This window comes from Sphaerodactylus townsendi, linkage group LG03 (assembly GCF_021028975.2).
Source record: "Sphaerodactylus townsendi isolate TG3544 linkage group LG03, MPM_Stown_v2.3, whole genome shotgun sequence".
Classification (NCBI taxonomy): Eukaryota; Metazoa; Chordata; class Lepidosauria; order Squamata; family Sphaerodactylidae; genus Sphaerodactylus; species Sphaerodactylus townsendi.
The window spans coordinates 84,092,402-84,112,645 of NC_059427.1; the positions used below are offsets into that span (position 1 = coordinate 84,092,402).

Sequence of the window (20,244 nt, forward strand, 5' to 3'; positions counted from 1 at the left end):
GGACTGCCTAAAGAGATAGTGAGCTCTCCATCTCTGGCAATCTTCAAACAGCAGCTGGACAAACACTTCTCAGGGATGCTCTAACTGATCTTGTCTTGAGCAAGGGGGGTGGACGAGATGACCTCTATGGATACTTCCAGCTTTGTGATTCTATGATATGGCACCAACTACCTAAATAGCCATTTCACCCTTATTTCATCTGCAAAAATTTATACATATTTCTTCAAATTAAGAATTTCTCCTCAAATACCTGAGCTGATTTAGACACAAATCCCAAAAAAGTTAGACTTGCTTGTGGTTACTTGACACTGAAATATTTTTCACACATACAGGAATCTGTTGTTTTCAAGGATATCATTTTTAAACTCTCTCTTGGTATTTGTGTGTACTTATGAATGATCAAAATGTTTATCACCCTCAAGTTTCATCAGAGTTAAATGCTGCAATATGCATGTGAAAAATCTAGAGGAGTGTGACATAAAAACAAATAAACTACTACTCTGTCATCTGTGAAGGCATCAAGCATCCTTCAGCATCAAGTAATATGCATTTTATTCTGATTGAGGTTCTGTGTGGGATTTCATCTGTTCAAAAGATGCCATTCTGCAAAGTATTTTGCTTTTGCATCATATAGAAGAGCTTTATTAAACAATAAGTGCAGAAGCTGCTGTTTGACCAGTTGTTAAAAGAACAACCTACCAAGATTCTGAAGACGATTAATGAAGAGCAAATGAAAAATGGAAGCAGTGCAAACCTGTGCCTATATAATTGCTTTTTGTTGTAAAAGCAATATTAGGGATGCTGATTATTATTATTATTATTATTATAGTAGAGTATCCAGGTTTGGGGGATGTAGCCACTTTCATCAGAGCTATGTTAAAGCCTTTGTGCTTGGGATTTGCACAGTTGTATAGAATGGTAGATGGGCTTGATAACATTTCCATTCTAAAATTATGATCTAGTTTTGTTGGCATTTCTGTGATTGAATGCAACATATGTTTCTTGCATTCATGAAATAAACACTGGCTTGCAGCATGGTTAACTTATGTATGGTAATTATTTTTGTAAATCACAGAGATGGTAGCTGCTGGTGCTCACCATACTTCACCTGATTGTAACTGAAAATAATTACTTTATCAGTTGTTGTTTTGCCCATGTGAATCACCATATTATCTTTCCACCTGGAGCTTTACACAAATTAAAAAGGGCTCTGCTTCATTGCATTAGATTACAGGCATGCTATCAGATACAGGATCAGGTCCTTAGAGTTTCTCCCCTTCATACTCTGTTTATTTTCTAATATTGTGTTTTTGTCAAGATTTGCTTTTCCATTAAAAACATTTTCTCCAATCGGATACCGCTCTTCTGCCATGGAGTTGCAAGGAAGCCTTCTCTCGTCAGATAAGGCCTTCATTCCTTTCATATGGGAAATTTACATATTTTATTTACAAAGCATGTTTTGCTCCTGAGCCTTATAACTGTATCCTTTACAGCCACTTTGAGTAAGTTCCTTTAAACTCTAAATCCTCAAACTCACAAAACACAAGTTTATTTTATTTGGACAGCACTGCGTTTGCGTCTATTAGTTTCTTCTGGGTTGCAACCCCCACTTCCCTTACCCCCTTAGTCATAAGGAAATGATTACTCTCTGGACTTCATAGCATCACATTATGTTTAGAATTTGTTCTCCACTCCCTGTGCCACCAGGTCTGCCTTGTTCTGGTGTTCTACGTTTTGGTTGTTATAAATTGGGTTCACATATTAAACATGTGATGCTGTGGTGCCATATTTATGACTGCGAGATGGCTGACCGTTCTGTCTGCAAAATGTGTATGCTGTTCAAATATGTTTCAAAAGAATTAGTTGCAGAGGATATTAAAATCACATGCTGAGTAGGTAATTCCTGCAACTGAAGGATACATTTACCATGAACTTATAATTTACCATTAACCATATCAAATATTTTAAAGCCCTCCATATGGTAACGTAGAAACCGAGGAGGTTCACTGACATGGGAAAACTCTGCATTAAACAGTTCATTCTTAGTCCAGTATTCTTTTCTGCATCTGACCCATGGCCAGTATAAGTGGGTAAGCCTATTGAGCTTCGTCTATAGGCCCACAATAGCAGACACAGCCCCAATGAGAACAGTAGTGGGATCAGACCTCTTAGTTCCTAGAAGGCCTTCATAAAGGCATTATTTTTACCCTTTTTCAACCTGCTCTCCTTTTGAGGTTCTCCTGTGATCTGAAGATACCCATTCCAATGAGGGAGTGGCTGCAAAGGAGTGGCTGTTCATCTGTAGCTACAAAAACTGAGAGACAAGCCCTGAACTGATCCTCTGATACTGAGCTTCCAATGTTTCGAGTTACTATTTTTGAGAAGGGTGGTTGCACGTATACTGTGGAGAGAATTTGAAATAAATAAACAGGGTCCAATCCTAAAAGTCAGTATTACTGTAGAGGACTCTACAGTGTTACTGTAGAGTTTTGCAGCCTGTTAATATCGAGAAAAAATGATTTTCTTTTTTAGAGATTAAGAATATAGCCAATAATTCAGTGACCCAAGAGCAATCAAATACTTATCAAAACAGTGCCCGTGAAAATAAATTACTACTGACATGTTTCCCCTTTAGCCCACTTCATTACTTTCTCAACAGCTGTAAAAGAAATAAGATAGAGTTTACATCATAAAGTTCACTGAAATAAGCCTAATAAATTAATCATATTGTACTATACTTACGGTTGCCAACTGCTAGTTGGGAATGTTCCAGAAATTTGTTGGTGGAAAGTGGGGAAGGCAGGGTTTGGGGAGTGGAGAGACATCAGCAGAGTATAATGCCATAGAGTCTACCCTCCAGAGTATTTTCTCTAGGGGAATTGATCTCTGTCATCTGGAGCTCTGCTGTAATACCAGATCTCCAGGCTTCACCTGAAAATTGGCAATCCTAACTGTATGTGAAGGGTGTAGTATTGAATATGTCAGTGTTGTAGCTTTCCCCCCTTATATGTGTGCCAAATACAACTCTGGACAAGAACAAAATTGCCTTGTGTTCCAGTCTGTGATAAAATACAGGGTCAAGGGGCCAAGCCATGTCCCCTGACCCAGGAGAATACTCTTCTCCTCCATTATTACTCATCTGTCAGCCTACTTGTAGTCTAAGAAGAAGAAACACTTGCAGTGATCAAACCATCAAGCAATGATGATGAAGGATTAAATCAAACAAAGAAATACTTCAATTGTTCTTAATTTCTTAATCTATTATGTTATTGAACTCTGGGTTACAATCATGTGTATTCTAACAGGAAAGCTAATCCCATGTGATCAAGGTGATCTAAATATGGTGACAAATGATGAGCCACAAAATCAAATGGGATTACACTGCAGGATATTGGAGAGATCAAAGCCTTGCAGAAATACACATGAAGTCAAGAAATTAAGTCCATGGAATGAAACTGCGTTCTCATCTTAAATATGACATTTTTTCCTCTTATTAGGGAAAACCCCTTTTAAAAACTGATGGCTGAACGCTGAGGTAATTTTGTGGACTGTGCTGCATTTAAGCTTGGGAGTGATGGATTTAGATCGCTGCTTATCCATAAAGGTCATGGGCAGATCTGAACTTCTCAGCCAAACCACAGGATTGTCATGAGGGAACAATGAGATTAGGATTTAAAGACCATGATATGATCTGCTTTTCTTGAGCTCTCCTTCCTGTCACTCAGAGAGAAGGGGAAGAGCCTGTGGAGTATCTGTCCCGCTCAGATCAACACCTGACTTCTTTATATTGACTGTAATGTCTTGCTGCTAAGTACAAATTATTGATGTTATTGTTTTCCTTATTTAATATCACAGGGGCAGTCAGGACGAGATGGTTACCCGGTAACTTTGCCTTTTTTTTTGCAATCTTTTTCCAAGCTTTGCAACATATCTCATCACTGCCATCTTCTCTTTCACTTTCTCTGCCTCTGTCTCTCGCCCTTAAGTCATAATAGTGAGAAGGGTTTTAATCTTAAAACATGGAAAAAATGTTAAATATGTGTAAGCCTCCTGTGGAATAAGTGCACGAACGAATAACATGCCCAGTTTCTGTCTGGGGTCTTTCCCAAAGTTCCAGGTAAACTTTACTGTATGTAGGAAATTACAAAGACTTTCCTACTCACTTTAGTGTTACAGAACTATATCAGGAGTAGAACTGAAAATGCATGTGAAAGTGCCACTCAATGGGCAACTCCCTTTTCCCACAAGGACTATGTGTATTCATTATAGCTCCATGACATATTCAAGGTTCGCAGAGAGATTTGTTTTAGGATGACCTGTGTTGAGCAGGTTCCTGTCAAAATGTCTCAGTGTCTGCTTGATTGTAAACAAAGAGACCAAGAGCTGTCAGTGCACTCACTTGTACTCACAGCAAGGCTTACATTTAGAAGTGACCTGCTGATTGTTAAAATGTAGTAAATGGACCATAACTTATTTTTGTGTTAACATTTTGTAGTTGTTCCTTCCCTTACATAATTGGCATAAATACTTGCTAGAGTTGAAATCTACTAAGCGGCTTCTCAGAAGATCATCTCATGTTTCTTGTTTCCAGTGTGCTGTCTTGAAATATCCCCTTGAAACTGTGCAGCAACTCTAGTTTCCCAGAAAAGGATGTGTGTGCATTTTTGATAACTAGTTTCCCCACCCCCCGCAAAGCATATCAGTTGTTTTTGTGATTTCTGTGTGAAATATATTGCTTAACTATCATGATCCGATGTTCCTTCCGCAATGCACGTGTCAGTTTTTTACATTTTTGTTTACCGTCAATTGATAATGTGCTAATGATTTGGAAGTTGAGAAGTCCATCACTCTGGTATGACAGCCAGGCTTTTTTAAAAGGGGTGTTCAAGGGGAAGTGAACCCCAGCATGGCTGCATTCTGATTTCACTGTAAATTGCACCATAAAATTGAGATGAATCCAGCCCTTCTGTTCAGAAAAGTTTGAATTGTATGACTTCTTCCTCCAATTTAAGTGGCTCTTCATCCACCATTCTAAAATTTAAACAAACAAAATTGCACTGCCTTTCACTTATCACTGGCACATAACTTCTGTCATTACTCTTTAATAGAATGGGCACCAATATGACTACTCCTTCCATTGATTCCCCACTTGGGTTTGTTAAGTTGGAATATCATTACAAGTGATTGAAACATGACCACTTAGCAAATGATAACACAGTTGAGCGTGGGTGTATGATTTGAACTGTAAAGGTTCTTCTACTGTAGGTTTTTCTAACGTTTAGCCCAGATTAGCCTGATCTCATCAGATCTCAGAAGCTAAGCAAGGTTGACCCTGGCAAGTATTTGGATGGGAGACCTCCAAGAAATACCATGGTTGTTACGCAGAGGCAGGTAATGACAAACCACCGTCGAATGTCTCTTATCTTGGAAACCTCACCAAGGGTTGCCATATGTCGCAATGTGTCTTGACAGCCAAACGAAATCGGGTGTAGGGGAGCTGTCATGAAAACAGAGGGCGACAATAGTAGTAAAAGTAGGAAGATTGCCCATACTAGGAGAATTTAAAGCTGCCCCCATGCAAGTTCTGTCTTTGAGAAAAGCACACACAAAAATGCCTAAGTGTCTTGCAAACACTAAAAATTTAATTCAGTGAAGATTAAGGAAGCAGAGTTTGTTCTAAATGGTTGGCCCAGATACAATCACTAGGAAGCTGAATCTTTATTTATGAATGAAAATTGGCCTTGAAAATACTTCTAGTGCCCATTCAAACCTTGAAAGTGCTTGTTCTTGCAAACCCTTGCTCTATTTTTAGCTGCAGAACTCTGCATACAGGAAATGCTGGAATGCTCTAAATCCTATAATTACACACCATTAGTTGATAATACATTTATAATCTGCCCCTAGTAAAGAAAATAAAACAAAACTCCTTGGCAAGATTCAGATCACTTCCCCTGGAAGGCAGCTGTGGTGCTTCATGACTGGAGTTCAGCGACTGGTGAAAAATGCCCTACTTCTAGTTTGGTTCTTAATACCAATGAAAGAGCTCCCCCACCCCACCCCCATTGCTTCTTAAAAAAAAACCCAAATCCTTCTTACTTCTAAGCTTGTTAATAAAATTCCATAGGTGGACTTTGTCATTGTTCACCAGTTACCTGTGTGGGCTGGAGGGTGTAAACACTTACCAACTTGTAATATTACCATTAAAGTTTTGTTATGGCATAAAAAGACGAAGCCCGTCTATATTAACAAATAGATTGCATGTTCATCTGTGACAGGCATAAGAAAATCAAGTTAGGAGCAGTGGTGGGATTCAGCAGGTTCGCACCACTTCGGCAGAACTGGTTGTTAAAATGGTGCTTGTAAACAACCAATTGTTAAATTATTTGAATCCCACCACTGGGACTGGTTGCTAAATTATTTCAATCCTACCACTGGTTAGGAATCTCAAAATTGGCCACCAGTTTCAGGATGATCGTGGGAGCTGCAACAATGAAGTAAAGCATCCTGGCCAAGGGTATCTCCATAACGCCCCATTGCAATCAATATTTGCAGTCAAAGCTAAGGTTCTCTATTTGTGGCAGGCATAATTCATCAGAAAAGAAAGCTGGGAGCTTTAAAAACTGACCTCTAGCTTCAGGATGGTGATGGCACTTGAATCAAAACATCCTAGCCCATATCAGCTTCAGAATATACATACCTGTGCTATTTGCAATGGAAGCAAAGCTTTACTCATGAGAAGGGTGAGGCAGCAGAGACAGGATGGGCAGAAAACAAAAAGGGGTTAAGAACTTGGACTGCATTGGAGACCCAACTTTGGATACCCTACTTTGGCAGCCAGCTGTCAGGGGACTTACTTGCAGAATATTGAGACCTAAGCCTCTGCCACTGGCAATGCATCAATGTGATATGAATCTGGTATGCACCAGAAGTGATGCCATCATGTCACTACCAACATGGGGATGCTATGGTATTTGGGCAAAATCTCTGTGGTAAAAATGGCCTCTACCATAGATTTTTTGCCCAACTATTAGAGTATCCCTGCATCACCAGCAATGGTAACCTCATGCCAGAAGTGATGCTGATTCTTTGCTGGTGACAGACACCAGGCCTTAGTTTGCTGCCACTAAGTTCCCCTCATCCCACTCATTCCCATCCAGTTGCCAGGGGGTACCTGCCAACTCTGTGCACTTGGCATGCCTGTTAGCCTACTCAGTGCCTTTAGCTTTGATGCTATCAATCTTATCTAAATTAACATATATTTGCTTCAAATAACTGCAAAAAATACACTAAGCAGCATTTTTCTGGTAATGAGGCTAAATCTGTATAGCAAGTGCTCAGAAGTAAGTGTTAGTGGCCAGGAATTTGATTGAATGCAAAAGAAAAGTGAATTTTGCGTCCGGTTTTATGTTAGAGCAGCTGATGATCTTTGCCAAAACCAGCTGTTTAAGCAGACAGGTCTAATTAGTTAGCCTTTCACTGAGATGGTCAAAATTGTCAGGAACTGGGAAATGAGTCTCTGATGCATATTCATTCTTCAGTATTTGTGATTTATTTTTAATTGATGTGTACTTTTTTGTCCTCAAGAGATGTGTCTTATGCTATAAGCAGAAAGCTGAATTTGTTTCTCACGGTGTTCAGTGTCAGAACACCTCCTAGTGAGTTTGATGTGTACACATGGGACACACTTACAGAGGAGGTCGATTCAGCCGTTTGCCTCAAAGTTGAAATGTAAATTGAGTGTTTTGGATTCTTTTAAAAAGAGTATGTTGCCCAGATTTGGTTGGTTAAGTAATGTTTTAAGAAAAATATTTTGGAAAGGTAAATATTCATTTTAGTTATGCAAGGATGTCTGCTGATGTCTTACACTGAGGTTACATTCTGCTTCCTGTTACTTGTGCACCATGCAAAGCAAAAGATAAAATCCTAGTTATCTCTTCAGGAAATCAAAATGTAGCTACATTTTAGTTTCAAAAGTAGTACATGTTCCACAACTTCTTTCTGAACTGTTTTTCTTCCTACTTTGGCACTTAGTGTATGATTATGACTAGAATGTGATAGCAATCTACTTTCCCATACGAGCCAAGATTATCTGCTCAAAAACACCACCCCCCCGCCCGCCCTCATCTCCACAGAAAAAGCTAGGATTGCAAACTCAGGGTAACAAAATTCCTGGAGATTTGAGGGTGAAACATGGGGAGGGCAGGGTTTGGGGAGAGGAGGCCTCTGTTGGATATAACACAATAGAGTCTACCCTCCAAAGCAGCCATTTCTCCATTGGGACTGATCTCTGTTGCGTTGGCAGCACAAAGCTGATGAGTTCCAGGGCCAAGACCTTACCTTTGGCAGCTACTTGGTGGAATTAACTCCCTTATGAATTTACCAAATTTACACATTCATAATTTTATAAAAATTATCAGGCTTTCTAATTTCTGATGATTTAGTGACCAATGGGCTGGTTTGCTTGTTTTATCTAGTGTCTTGACTGCTTGAATTTTGCTTTTTGATAGGCACACTTTTAACTGTATTTATTTTACATTGATTTTAATTTGAGATGCACTTCTTTGAAGCCAGAAGATTGACAAATATATTTGAAAAATAAACTGATAAACTTGATGCAAACAATAAGAAAATATTGTCATTTATTTTGTATTTTTCTTCTTGATTTATATTTATTTTATTCAGCTGTTTAGCCTATGGTGATGGGTTGCAAGACCCACAGTTTAGAAAGGAGTTAACTGGGATTCATTTCATTTCCACAAACAGAACTCTCAGATACTGAAGCTCAATAGGCAATTGGGGTGGCCACCTTTTTCAGTATTTTTCAGATTCGGGTTTAATAGACCTAGAAATCTTTTTAAAACCTGTTTCCCCCCCCCCCCAAAGAAATCATGTTATTACACTTGAACCCCCCCCCCCCCAAAAAAAAAAGATATGCCTGCCTCCAAACTGCCTGTGAACTTGGGCACAGTGTAAAACTGGACCTGGCCTGGCTAAGCCCGGAGTTGAACTGCAGGCTCAGCTTGGCTGAATCCAGCAGTGAACTGTGTGTGCCATTCAGCACTGCACCAGCTAATCAAATTTGCAGATGACTTCAAATTAGGAGGGGGTAGCTAATACTCCGGAGAAAGTGCCAGAATTCAAAATGATCTGAGCAGATTAGAGAACTGGGCCAAAATTAACAAAATGAATTTTCAACAGAGATAAATGTAAGATACTACACTTTGGTGGAAAAAATGAAATGCACAGATACTAGATAGGTGATGTCAGCTTTCCCATATGAAAGACATCTGGGAATCTTAGTAGGCCACAAACTGAACATGAGTCAGCAGTATGATGTGGCAACCAAGAGAGCCAGTGCAAATCTGGGCTGCATCAATCAGAGTATAGTGTCTAGTGTCTAAAAACATGGGTTTTTAGATTGTTGTTGGAACTATTATGCTGCTTGCTGAATTTTACGGATTTTAGATGTGTTTTTAAGTAATTATTATTATATATTGTTGTTGTGAACTGCCTAGAGCCCTTCAGGGATGAGGCGGTCTATGAAATCTAAAGTAAGATAGATAGATAGATAGATAGATAGATAGATAGATAGATAGATAGATAGATAGATAGATAGATAGATAGATAGATAGATAGATAGATAGATAGATAGATAGATAGATAGATAGATGGATGGATGGATGGATGGATGGATGGATGGATGGATGGATGGATGGATGGATGGATGGATGGATGGATGGATGGATGGAGGGATGGATGGATGGATGGATGGATGGATGGATGGATGGATTGATTGATTGATTGATTGAAGGACGTAATAATACTTCTCTATTCTGCATTAGCTATACCAGTGATGGCGAACCTATGGCACCGGTGCCAGAGGTGGCACTCAGAGCCCTCTCTGTGGGCATGTGTGCACAGAGTTCATCATGTGGGGGGCGAAAATTGCCCCCCCCCCCCACATCTAGACTGGCCTGGGCGGCTGGGCACGACATGTAGGTAACCCTGTTCTGTTAAACCCCACTGATTTTCATGGGAAAAACTAAAGCACAATCCTTTACCTGGGAGTAAGCTCGGTTGCTGACAATGGGGCTTGCTTCTAAACCCTCCTAGGGTTGTGATTCACCCATTCGAAGCGTTGCCTGATTGCTTCAAAGCAAAGCCGCCGACTACCACCAAGCTTGCTTCCAAGTAATGTGCACCTTGGAGCCAACCGTTTTTCCTAAACTAAAACCTCAGTATTCAGGTTAAATTGCCGCGTTGGCACTTTGTGATAAATAAGTGGGTTTTGGGTTGCAGTTTGGGCACTCGGTCTTGAAAAGGTTCGCCATCACTGGGCTATACCTCACCTGGAATACTGTGTCCAGTTCTGGGCAAGAAGGCTAGTGACAAGGTAGAACGGATTCAGAGGAGGGCAACCAAAATGGTAAAAGTTCTGGAATCTATGCCCTACAAGGAGAGATTTAGAGAGCTGGGTATGTTTAGTCTGGAGAAGAGAAAGTTAAGGGGTGACATGATAGCCATGCTTAAATATTTGAAGGGATGTCATGTTGAAGATAGAGCTGGCTTGTTTTCTGCTGCTCCAGAGATTAGGACAAGGAGTAATGGATTCAAGGTACAGGAAAAGAGATTGCATCTAAACATAAGGAAAAAACTTCCTGACTGTCAGGCCTTTTCGACAGTAGAATGCACTACCTTGGAGGGTGGTAGAGTCTTCTTTTTTGGAGGATTTTAAACAGAGGCTGGGTGACCATCTTGTCAGGAGTGGTTTGATTGTGTATTCCTGCATGGCAGGGAGTTGGACTTGATGGCCCTTATGGTCTCTTCCAACTCTATGATTCTAAGTAACACAGATCAGAACTAGTGGTACTACACTAATTTTCGAGGTTGCTCATCTAGGTTGTTCCAATCTTCTGTCTTACTGCAGCCCATATTTTAATGGAGCTTTATTTATCTTCATCCTTTCGCCTTTTCTTCTTTATTCAGTTCATCCTTCAGTTCACAATTAATGAGGAAAATAGGTATTACCTGCACTGATGTATCCTCTTTGCCACCCTCACAAAACACTGAATGGGAAGTGCTGGGATGATGAACATTAGCACCCAAAGCCTTCTAAGCCCTTAAACGTGCATGGACATGGGAAAGTACAACTCTACTTGAAATGGCATTGGAGATCTCTCACTACGCATTCAATATTGTTGCCTGGTGCTTCCTGCTCCTGATGTGTGGAACTTCAGAAATTCCTGGTGTCTTTCTAGTCTTATGTTGGAATGCCAGCTATTTCCTCCCAGTTGTTTTTTGAAGAGATCTTTTGCCCCTTTGAAACCATAACAGAAACCAGAGAATAGGGCATGGGAAAGGAGAGCTGGCTGCCATTTGGCAGACTTTGCTATCTCCAAAATGCAGGGAAGGTTGCTGCTGTTGTTTCAACAAGTAGCAGTCAACAAGGCAACAAGTCATGAACTGTGTTGCCTGCGGGCCTTGTCAGCTGAAGCATTGCCACTGCTGGTAAAAATCTAGAGCCTAATAGAGACAGAGAGTTGCTGTGTTTCCAATGTTCAGTCTTTTGTAGCAAATGAGACAAGTGATGTTTTAAATTGTACTCTTCCAATTATAATGTTGTTTTGGCCGTTTTACTTATTATTCACATATTTAATTGAAAATTAATTACTATTGTAAATTATGGCTTGACTGGAATTATTCTGTGGTGTAACAGTCTTAAACTTGACTGTGACAAAAAAAACCCACCTCTGTCCTGTCACAGTCAAGTTTAAGAATAAAATAAGTAAGATACAGTTTACTTTTTATTTTATTTTACAAAATTTATATCCTGCCTTTCAGCCCTCACAAGGACCACCAAAGTGGCTGACAAATTAAAACATTCTTAATAAAATCAAATTTTAAATCACTTAAAGACAGCCAAAAGAAAAACACATACATTAAAACAATTAAAAACAGAGCTAAAATGCATACAAAGACCCCCCAAAAAGCAATTAAAACATTGATCAGGAAGGCAGGATCTTTGAGGGAAGGCCAAAATAGAGAACAGAGAAGTGAAGCAAAGAAGTCTTCAACCTATGGTGGAAGATGGCAACAGAAGGGGACAGACAGTTCTCCTTGGGGAGAGAACTTTGGTACCGCAACTGCAAAGGCTCTCTTCTGGGTTTGAACTCGCCTAATCTGAGAAGATGGATGCACCTGAAGCAGGCCCTCTGAAGATTACCATAGTGGTCAGGCAAATTCATAAGGGAATAGGTAGTGCTTCAGGTATGTTGGTCCCAAACCACATAGGACTTTGGAGGTCTACATCAGCATTTTTTATTGTGCTTAGAAGCAAATTGGGAGCAACTATAGATTAACCAAGACTGGAATCATATGGCTCTTACAGCCCTCTTCAGCCAATCCTGTTTGCAGCATTCTGTACCAATTGAAGTTTCTGAACACTTATCCAGGACAGCCTCAGTTAAACCTCAGTGCAGTAATCTAATCTAGATGTAACCAGGACACACACCACAATGCTCAGAAAGGTAGTGTCCTGGATTTGTCACCATGTTGAGGGGCTAGAGTCCTTACTGACTACCTTGACACCACCTTCCATCTTAGGGCCTCTCTATCAAGGGACTCATAAAGAAGAAAAAAGCTACATTATATACAATATACCATTCACCTTTGTGTGTGCATGTGTGTGTATGCCACATAACATATATCTTATGAGGCCTCTCAGACTGCTATGAGTTAGGGACATAATCCAGTCCTGATTTTACTGGGTGCTAAATGTTAAACTTGAGAGCTGGTCTGGAATCATTTAATGTATAAGAATGAGTCATAGACAGCCAAGGAAGAGATGTAACCAAATATTTTGTGCACGCAGGTCTCTATTTTCCTGAGCAGAGGGACTTTCCAAGAGCAGCCACTAAAGAATCTACAGCTTTGTGAGGAGAGAATACTAGACAACTCTGCTGTTTTGTGACCTATTTATTTGCAAATATCCATGGAAGCTTGAGAGATCATGGAAGCATCCAGAACGGGAGATCTAATTTATGGGCAATTATGCACGAGGTGTCTGGTGTGTGATGGATGTGAATATCTGTTGTGGCAAGATTTGTTGTACAGATGTATTTCCTCAGGCCCCACTTTCACTTTCCATTCACTCTTTGGCAGGCGAGATCACTTCTGGCACAACTTTAATTTTCTTTGTTGTCAGAGCAGGGATGACTTGCCCCGGACATCTTCCCTCTGCCCATTACCAGCCCCCGCCCCCCCGACTCCCTCGCATTCCCTCACAAAAGTCTCCCTTCCCCCTTTTCACATTTGTTATTACTTCAATTTTTGTGACTTATTATATTGATATATCAATATAAACTGAGAAGCACTGCAAAATTGTTGTCTTCTATTGCATTTGAAAACCAGGAAGTTTGTGTATGTGTGAGTGGAGGGGAGGGGGGAGATAGCAATCTAGGACTTGTCCCCCTTCTTTAGCAGAGTGTGGTTCAGGGAATCTCTTTGTCTCTTTCTTTGGGGAGTATTTTTATCTTTCCAGACTGAGCCCTACCCAGAGCTCTCTTCACCGCAAGCAGCTCATTGCGTCAAGCAACATTCTCTCCTGCCGTGAGCTGGTTGCAGGATGTGACCCCGCCCCTCCATTGCCTGAGAGCTGAAAGGCTGAAGCCATTTGGTCACCCTCTGCACACACTCAAGAGAATTCTCATCACCTCTGCCCTGCCCCTAAAAACAGGTCCCAGAGCAAGGGCCAAGTGCGGCTGTCCTGCAGGATGTGGCTCTACTGTGACTCACATCTGTGACTCCTGTCATCCTGGGGCAAGAAACACTCAGAGCTCATCCCAGAGAGCAGCTGAGTGGCCAAAACAGCTGCTGCCATTGCTGCTCCAGGGGGCGGCTAGAGGGGGAGGGCCCGGGCCCGCCAGGAGGAGAGCTCTGAGCCAAACAAAAGCAAACAGGAGCTCAGGGATGCCTTCCAGACCAGGCTTTTCTAAGCCAGGGTTCACATCCTCAGGCACTGTGGAGTGGAGGGTCAATCCACTTGCTCAACAACTTTATGTTATTGACAGCAGACAGCCTGGGCTGGGCTGGGCTGGGCTGGGCTGGGCTGGGCTGGGCTGGGCTGGGCTGGGCTGGGCTGGGCTGGGCTGGGCTGGGCTGGGCTGGGGGATATTAGAGCGAGGCTGGTTTAGAGCAACATTTAATGATACCCCCCATACTGCTGTTTTGTAAGCAATATTAACACCAAATCTGAAGAGAAGCCAGTGTTCAAAGAGATGCAAGATGCTTGCGCACATCCAGGGGTAGCTGGAAAAGGAGGCACAGATGGAAGGCAGCCTCCAGGATGAAGTACTGGCATTGTTTGGAAGGGGGCTAGAATTTGGAAAGGGGTTAGAATATCTGCAGTCACAGATATATTGATATAACTGCAATTTAAATGACTTTTCCAAAGCCCTTTATCTTACTACCAGGTGTGATGAGATCTGTGCCTTTAAGAGGGAGGTGATGGGCGGAGTTAAGAGAAGCATGAAAAGCAGAGGCTCATTGATACTTCAGCAAGCAGCTGTGGGGCAGGCACTGGGCTGCCTCCTTGTGTGTAAATAGAGAAACACAAGGAGACCACACTTCAGCCCCACAGTGCAGCTAAGAGCCCCAAGAGAAACCTTCCATATATAATGGGCCTATGACACATCATCAGTTCCTGAAAAAAGAAACATTTTTGTTTCACATAATAAAGATGGCTGCCCTGTTCAAATGGCAGAACTGTTTCCATTACAATTTTCTGTCAGGTCAGCAGCAAAGTGGTTCTAAGTGGAAAAGAGGGTTGCGATTTTTAAAAAAGTCTTTGGATACTGATATTAAAAACCTACAATTCCTTGCTGTGATGGATTTTCTTTTTAATAAGTGGTGAATTTGTTTATTAGTTTTCATTTGTTTTCTTTGGTTAGCTCTTGGGGCTGTGTGTTTTACGTTTTGTTTTTCAATTTGGTTTACAACTGAAAACGAGAGAACTGCAAAAAGTTTGGAAGACAAAACAGCAACAAACTGTGTTTCCTCTTATAATTATATTTATGAGAACAGCATTTGTCAAATAGATTAAACATATTCCCTCCCATCCTGTCTCCTAGCCTATTGCCAAACATATCAAGTGTTCTTGTCTTGCTATGTACTTGCAACTGCTGGGAAGGAAAAAGTGTTTTCCTTGTGTCTTGTGTCCCTGAATCCTCCAGGGGCTCACTGTGAAACACTTTGAATCAATCTAATGGCCTGATTGGATTTTAATTACAGGGAATGGGGTTAGAAGGTTACTGACCTTGGTTGCTCCTCTGCATCCCACGGAGAATGAAAACCATTTGAGTTTAATTTACTTCTTTCTGGCATCCCTGCATGCAGGGCTGACCTCTAGACACTGTCCTTGTGTCTAAATGTCTGTCAAGCCAGTCCTTCAAGAATGAACTTATGTCACGCACAGTTAAGAAATACTTGGATTCCGGGTATCATCACAGTATGAGAAAAGATTAGAGAGGCCATTAAGTTTACTCGAAAGTTTTTGAAACAACAACTAAATAATAAACAATACAAGGCATTATGGAATTTGGTACATGGGGCTTTTAGATATAAGCCGTTAGCAAAAAGTAAAGGATATCCAGAATGAGGGAAGACAAAAGGAATTGCATAAAATATTGGAAGGAGAAGAGAAATCATTCATCCTTAGTTTTAAACACTTTTACTATCATGCTGAAAGGGGTAATAATAGGATTTAAAGTTGTTAGACAAGTAACATACTGAAATTACAGATTACAGTATCCTTCAGTAATAGCAGAAGTGGCCCAGGGATTAGTTGAGCCTTCCTTTCTACTAGAAGAATAGTTAGGCTCATACAATAGTCAGTGTAAGAACCTCCACTTCTCTACACAACTAGGCATGAAACTGGATGAAACCCCAGAAAGATTTAAGTCAGTGCAACATAACTTTCTCCCCTCCCCTTCCCTCTGCAGCCCCAAGTTTTCTTAAAATGTTGCTTTTGGGGTGTGGGGCAGGAAAATACCAGGAACTTCATAAGCAGGAGTCAAAGAAATGCTGCAGACTGGAGAAAACTGGTGAAAATCTCCTCCCCTTCTGTCAGTGGAAATGTTCAGCAGTATACAACCCTTAGTGCATGTGTTTCTAATGTTCAGGTGCAAAAGAACTGAAAGATAGATCCTGCTACATCTGGTAGAGCAGAGAAGGCTAAGAAAACTAACAAGGATTCTATTCTTAAAGGTATTGAGTTGGCAAAGCTTCTATTGGGTCTAAATATAGGCAAGTTGCTGTATATGAACCCTAGGTTCCCCTCAGAGTCTAATATTTATGATATTATAGTGTATTTTAACTGCAAAAATGTTTACCTGGCATAGTTCTGGATATTATTTTTTTTAGATAAACCCATAGAATGTTTTAATTATTAGAAATCCTACAGGAACCTATGAGTTTTCAGAATATGAAGTTATATATGTCTTATACATCATTCTTCTAAGAACTGTACTGAACATCTAATTCACTTATAGGTGTGTCCCCTTATGTATTAATTCATGCAATTTATAGGCCACTCTTCACCATATGGGCTCAGCAGTGGCGTATCTGCCTGGGGACAAGGAGTAACCCCTGTCCCCGGGTGCAACTAATCTGGTCACATGGGGGAAACAAAAAAGTTCTGCTTCCTCATCATCTTCGGGCTCCTTTGGCCCTGCCCACATCGATGATGAACACGATGTTGTCTTTGGGCTCCCTTGGCCCTGCCCACATAGTGGGAGCAATGATGTGGGTGGGCCGAGGGAGCCTGAAGACGACAAGGCATCAGCAGCACCCTGCCCCCCTCCTGGCCAGCTTCTTCCCTTCTCAGGGCCTGGATAGATCAGGAGCCAGCCTCCAGGGGCCCATGGGGGGCTCCACCCCTCTTTCCCCCTGCCTCCTCTGGGCCCCCCACAGCCCGGCCTCTGCCCGCCTCTCCCTAGGCCTGGAAGAGCAGAAGCCACTGCCTGCCTCTGGAGATGTCCTTTTAAAAGCACGGAGGGCAGAACTCAGGGGTGGGGGGCCCAAGCCCTGCCCCTGGGAGTGAGGGGTCAGAGGTGTGGCGCAACCCCAAGCCTTGTAAAATCACATCTCCGAAGGCTGGCAGTGGCTTATGCTTTCCCTAGGCTCTGGGGAGGGCAGAAGCTGGGCTGCGGGGACCGGGGGGGGCAAGGCACCATCCCTCTCACCCCATCCCTCCTCCTGGCCCTCCACAGCTTGTCTCTGGGTGCCATTTTCCCCCCATGGCTCTGGGGCTCAGGGCAACATTGGTCAATAACAATAAATCAATAAAATTTTCTTATCTATATTCCAGCACCATATACAAAGCAGAATTACAAAGCAGGAATGATAGAAATCTAAAATTTGGTATGCACATAGGTCAGGATATCCTGATACAGTGATGCATTGGAGAACAAACCATGTGTGCTGAGTACAAGGGTACAGAAGTCCCCTTTAAAACAATATATACAGGATTTCTTGGGCAACCAAGAACAGAAGACTGTAGAATGAGGTATAGGAGTTCCCCCACCTTTTTAAATAGTTTAATGATTGGAGAGGACAAGAAGTTTCCTGGTATATAGATTTCAGAATTGACGCTGTATTTTTTGGAATTAAAACAACTCTGACTGACTGACTGACTGACTGACTGACTGACTGACTGACTGACTGACTGACTGACTGACTGATTGATTTACATCATTGGAAGAAAGTGTGCTATATTTTCAATGGGGTTCCAAGCATAATGCGTTCTGACTGCTTTCTAAAAATATATTTTTGGATAATAAGGGGGAAAAATCCAAGATATACATCTTTTTACAAGTTTAAACCAGTGTCTTAATACTAAATACAACTTTTGTTTATTAGACTCTTCTCTGAGATTAGAAATTTAGGAACTAATATAATGTAGGTCCCAGAGCAATCTGGTGTCCTGGCCTTAGAGTATGTGAATTATCCATTGTCGTGTAGTTACGACAATGGGCAAGTCAAGTTAGAGAATGTTATCTCAAGGGCTTTTTTAAGGAGGATGTGTGTATTTCTCCTTCCACTCATACCAGTGCCTTCGAAACAAAGTGCACAAGGAATTAAGTAGAGGCAAGCATCTCCTTTGTTCTTTTTTTTAAAAAAACCCAATGCATTTTCTACTTGAAATTAATTGTTTCTTTTATTTCTGCCTTTCTTATTGACCATGGCAGCTCATAAAGACCTGACCTGCAGGGAACAAAAAAATTAAATTTATATGTGGACAATAAGGAAAAGATCAGCTACAAAAACTTCCCCTCCAGGTAATCCTACTTTATAGACTGATAGATTCAAATGAAAATAGTGGCCTGACAACTCTAAAGGGAGGAGGGGGAGGAGGAGGAGGAGGAGGTGAGGAAGAGGAAGGGGAAGAGGGGGAGGAGGAAGAGGAGGAGGAGGAGGAAGAAGGAGACGACGACGACTCAAAGGGGCTTACAATCTCCTTGCCCTTCCCCCCTCACAACAAACACCCTGTGAGGTGGGTGGGGCTGAGAGAGCTCCGAGAAGCTGTGACTAGCCCAAGGTCACCCAGCTGGCATGTGTGGGAATGCACAAACTAATCTGAATTCCCCAGATAAGCCTCTACAGCTCAAGCGGCAGAGCAGGGAATCAAACCTGGTTCCTCCAGATTAGAATGCACCTGCTCTTAACCACTATGCCACTGCGTAGGAAACTCTCCTTCCCTTCTCAGGTAGGGCATTCCACAATGCTAGAACTGCTACTGAAAAAGAGAGGATGCACACTTTAATTGTTCAGACAGTTTGCGGGTATGGCTACACCAGAAGGAGGATGTGGGAGGATTTGCTGTAGGGAACAGGCTCATAACTTTATCCACTGCTCTCACCTCATTCTGGTACCTTATAGCATATTTGCAGTTATTTTTTATGACTATCATGGAGAAACATAGTTAAAGAATAGATGGCATGATAGTTATCTTCTTGGAGCTGCTTTCTTCTCATGGGAGGTTTTGAGCTGAAGCTTTCAATATGTCTTGAGAAATGTTTTCAAGTGTCTTGACAAAGCGCTATTGATATAGATGAGCTGGAAGTGGTGCAGATTGCCAGCTGAATGCCTGCTGGGATTTGTTGTTGTTGTTGTTGTTGCTGCTGCTGCTGCTGCTGCTGCTGCTGCTGTTGTTGTTGTTGTTGTTGTTGTTGTTGTTGTTGTTGGCTGCCGCAGCCGCGGCAGCAGCGGCCTTGAATGTTTCTTGCAGAAGTCTCTGAACATATGAGCATAGGCAGCATTAAAAACCAACATGCTACATAATTTGCCAGACTACTATTAAAACCTAAAATATTCCTTCAGGTAAAGTGAAACCTTATCACCATACTATTTGCGCAGTCTGTAAAGAATGGAAAGCTAAGCATTTAAAATGATACACTAAATATAACCTTCATATATTTTTATAAATAACAGCAGCTCTGATTTTTGTTGAAATGTTGGCAAAAAAGCAAACTCAGAACTATGCAGTATGTAAGTAATTTTGTTTCAGTCTAGGTCAGTGATGGCGAACCTATGGCACGGGTGCCAGAGGTGGCACTCGGAGCCCTCTCTGTGGGCACTCACACACAGAGTTCATCATGTGGGGGGTGGAAAATCAACCCCCCACACACACACACATCTTGGCTGGCCTGGGCCACTGAGCACGATGTGCACGCATCGCAGTGGGTAGGGAGGACTTGGCTGGCGGGCCTGGTGCCTGTGCTCCGGGTGGCTGCTGCCCGGGGGTGGGGGGTAGAGGAGGCAGAGATGCTAGAGAGGCACAGAGCGGTGTGTGCGGGACTTACTGGAGGCTACAGCTGGCTGACCCCTTCTCGAGCAGGAGGGGCGGAGGGAGAGGGAGCCAACCAGTTTTTTCTAAACTAAAACCTCAGCATTCAGGTTAAATTGCCGGGTTGGCACTTTGCGATAAATAAGTGGGGTTTGGGTGGCAATTTGGGCACGCGGTCTCAAAAAGGTTCGCCATCACTGGTCTAGGTAGTCTTAGCCAGTGGTACATACATACGCACAGACACACTGAAAATAATTAAAAAGTCATAGCCTTTTGTGTATTCCAGTTCAATGCAAAAGATTAATCAACATCACACAGGAAACAGGAGAAGAAACTGTTTGTTAATGGACCGCATATTCTATCCCTTCAAACTGGTTGTCTTAAAAGTAAACCTTAAAAGT

The 20,244-nt window shown here is 41.8% G+C and overlaps 1 protein-coding gene across 14 annotated transcripts in view; it reads left to right on the top strand.

Moving 5' to 3' along the window:
- COL23A1 (collagen type XXIII alpha 1 chain) overlaps window positions 1-20,244 on the top strand; it is a 415,005-nt gene that overhangs the window by 289,521 nt on the left and 105,240 nt on the right. For 12 of the 14 annotated variants that reach the window (XM_048491177.1, XM_048491173.1, XM_048491185.1 and 9 more), the window contains exon 5: window positions 3,856-3,882. The exons of the other annotated variants lie outside the window; for them this stretch is intronic. In XM_048491177.1, the coding sequence (XP_048347134.1) occupies window positions 3,856-3,882 (27 nt within the window). The remainder of the gene's footprint in view (window positions 1-3,855; window positions 3,883-20,244) is intronic. 14 annotated transcript variants of the gene reach the window in all.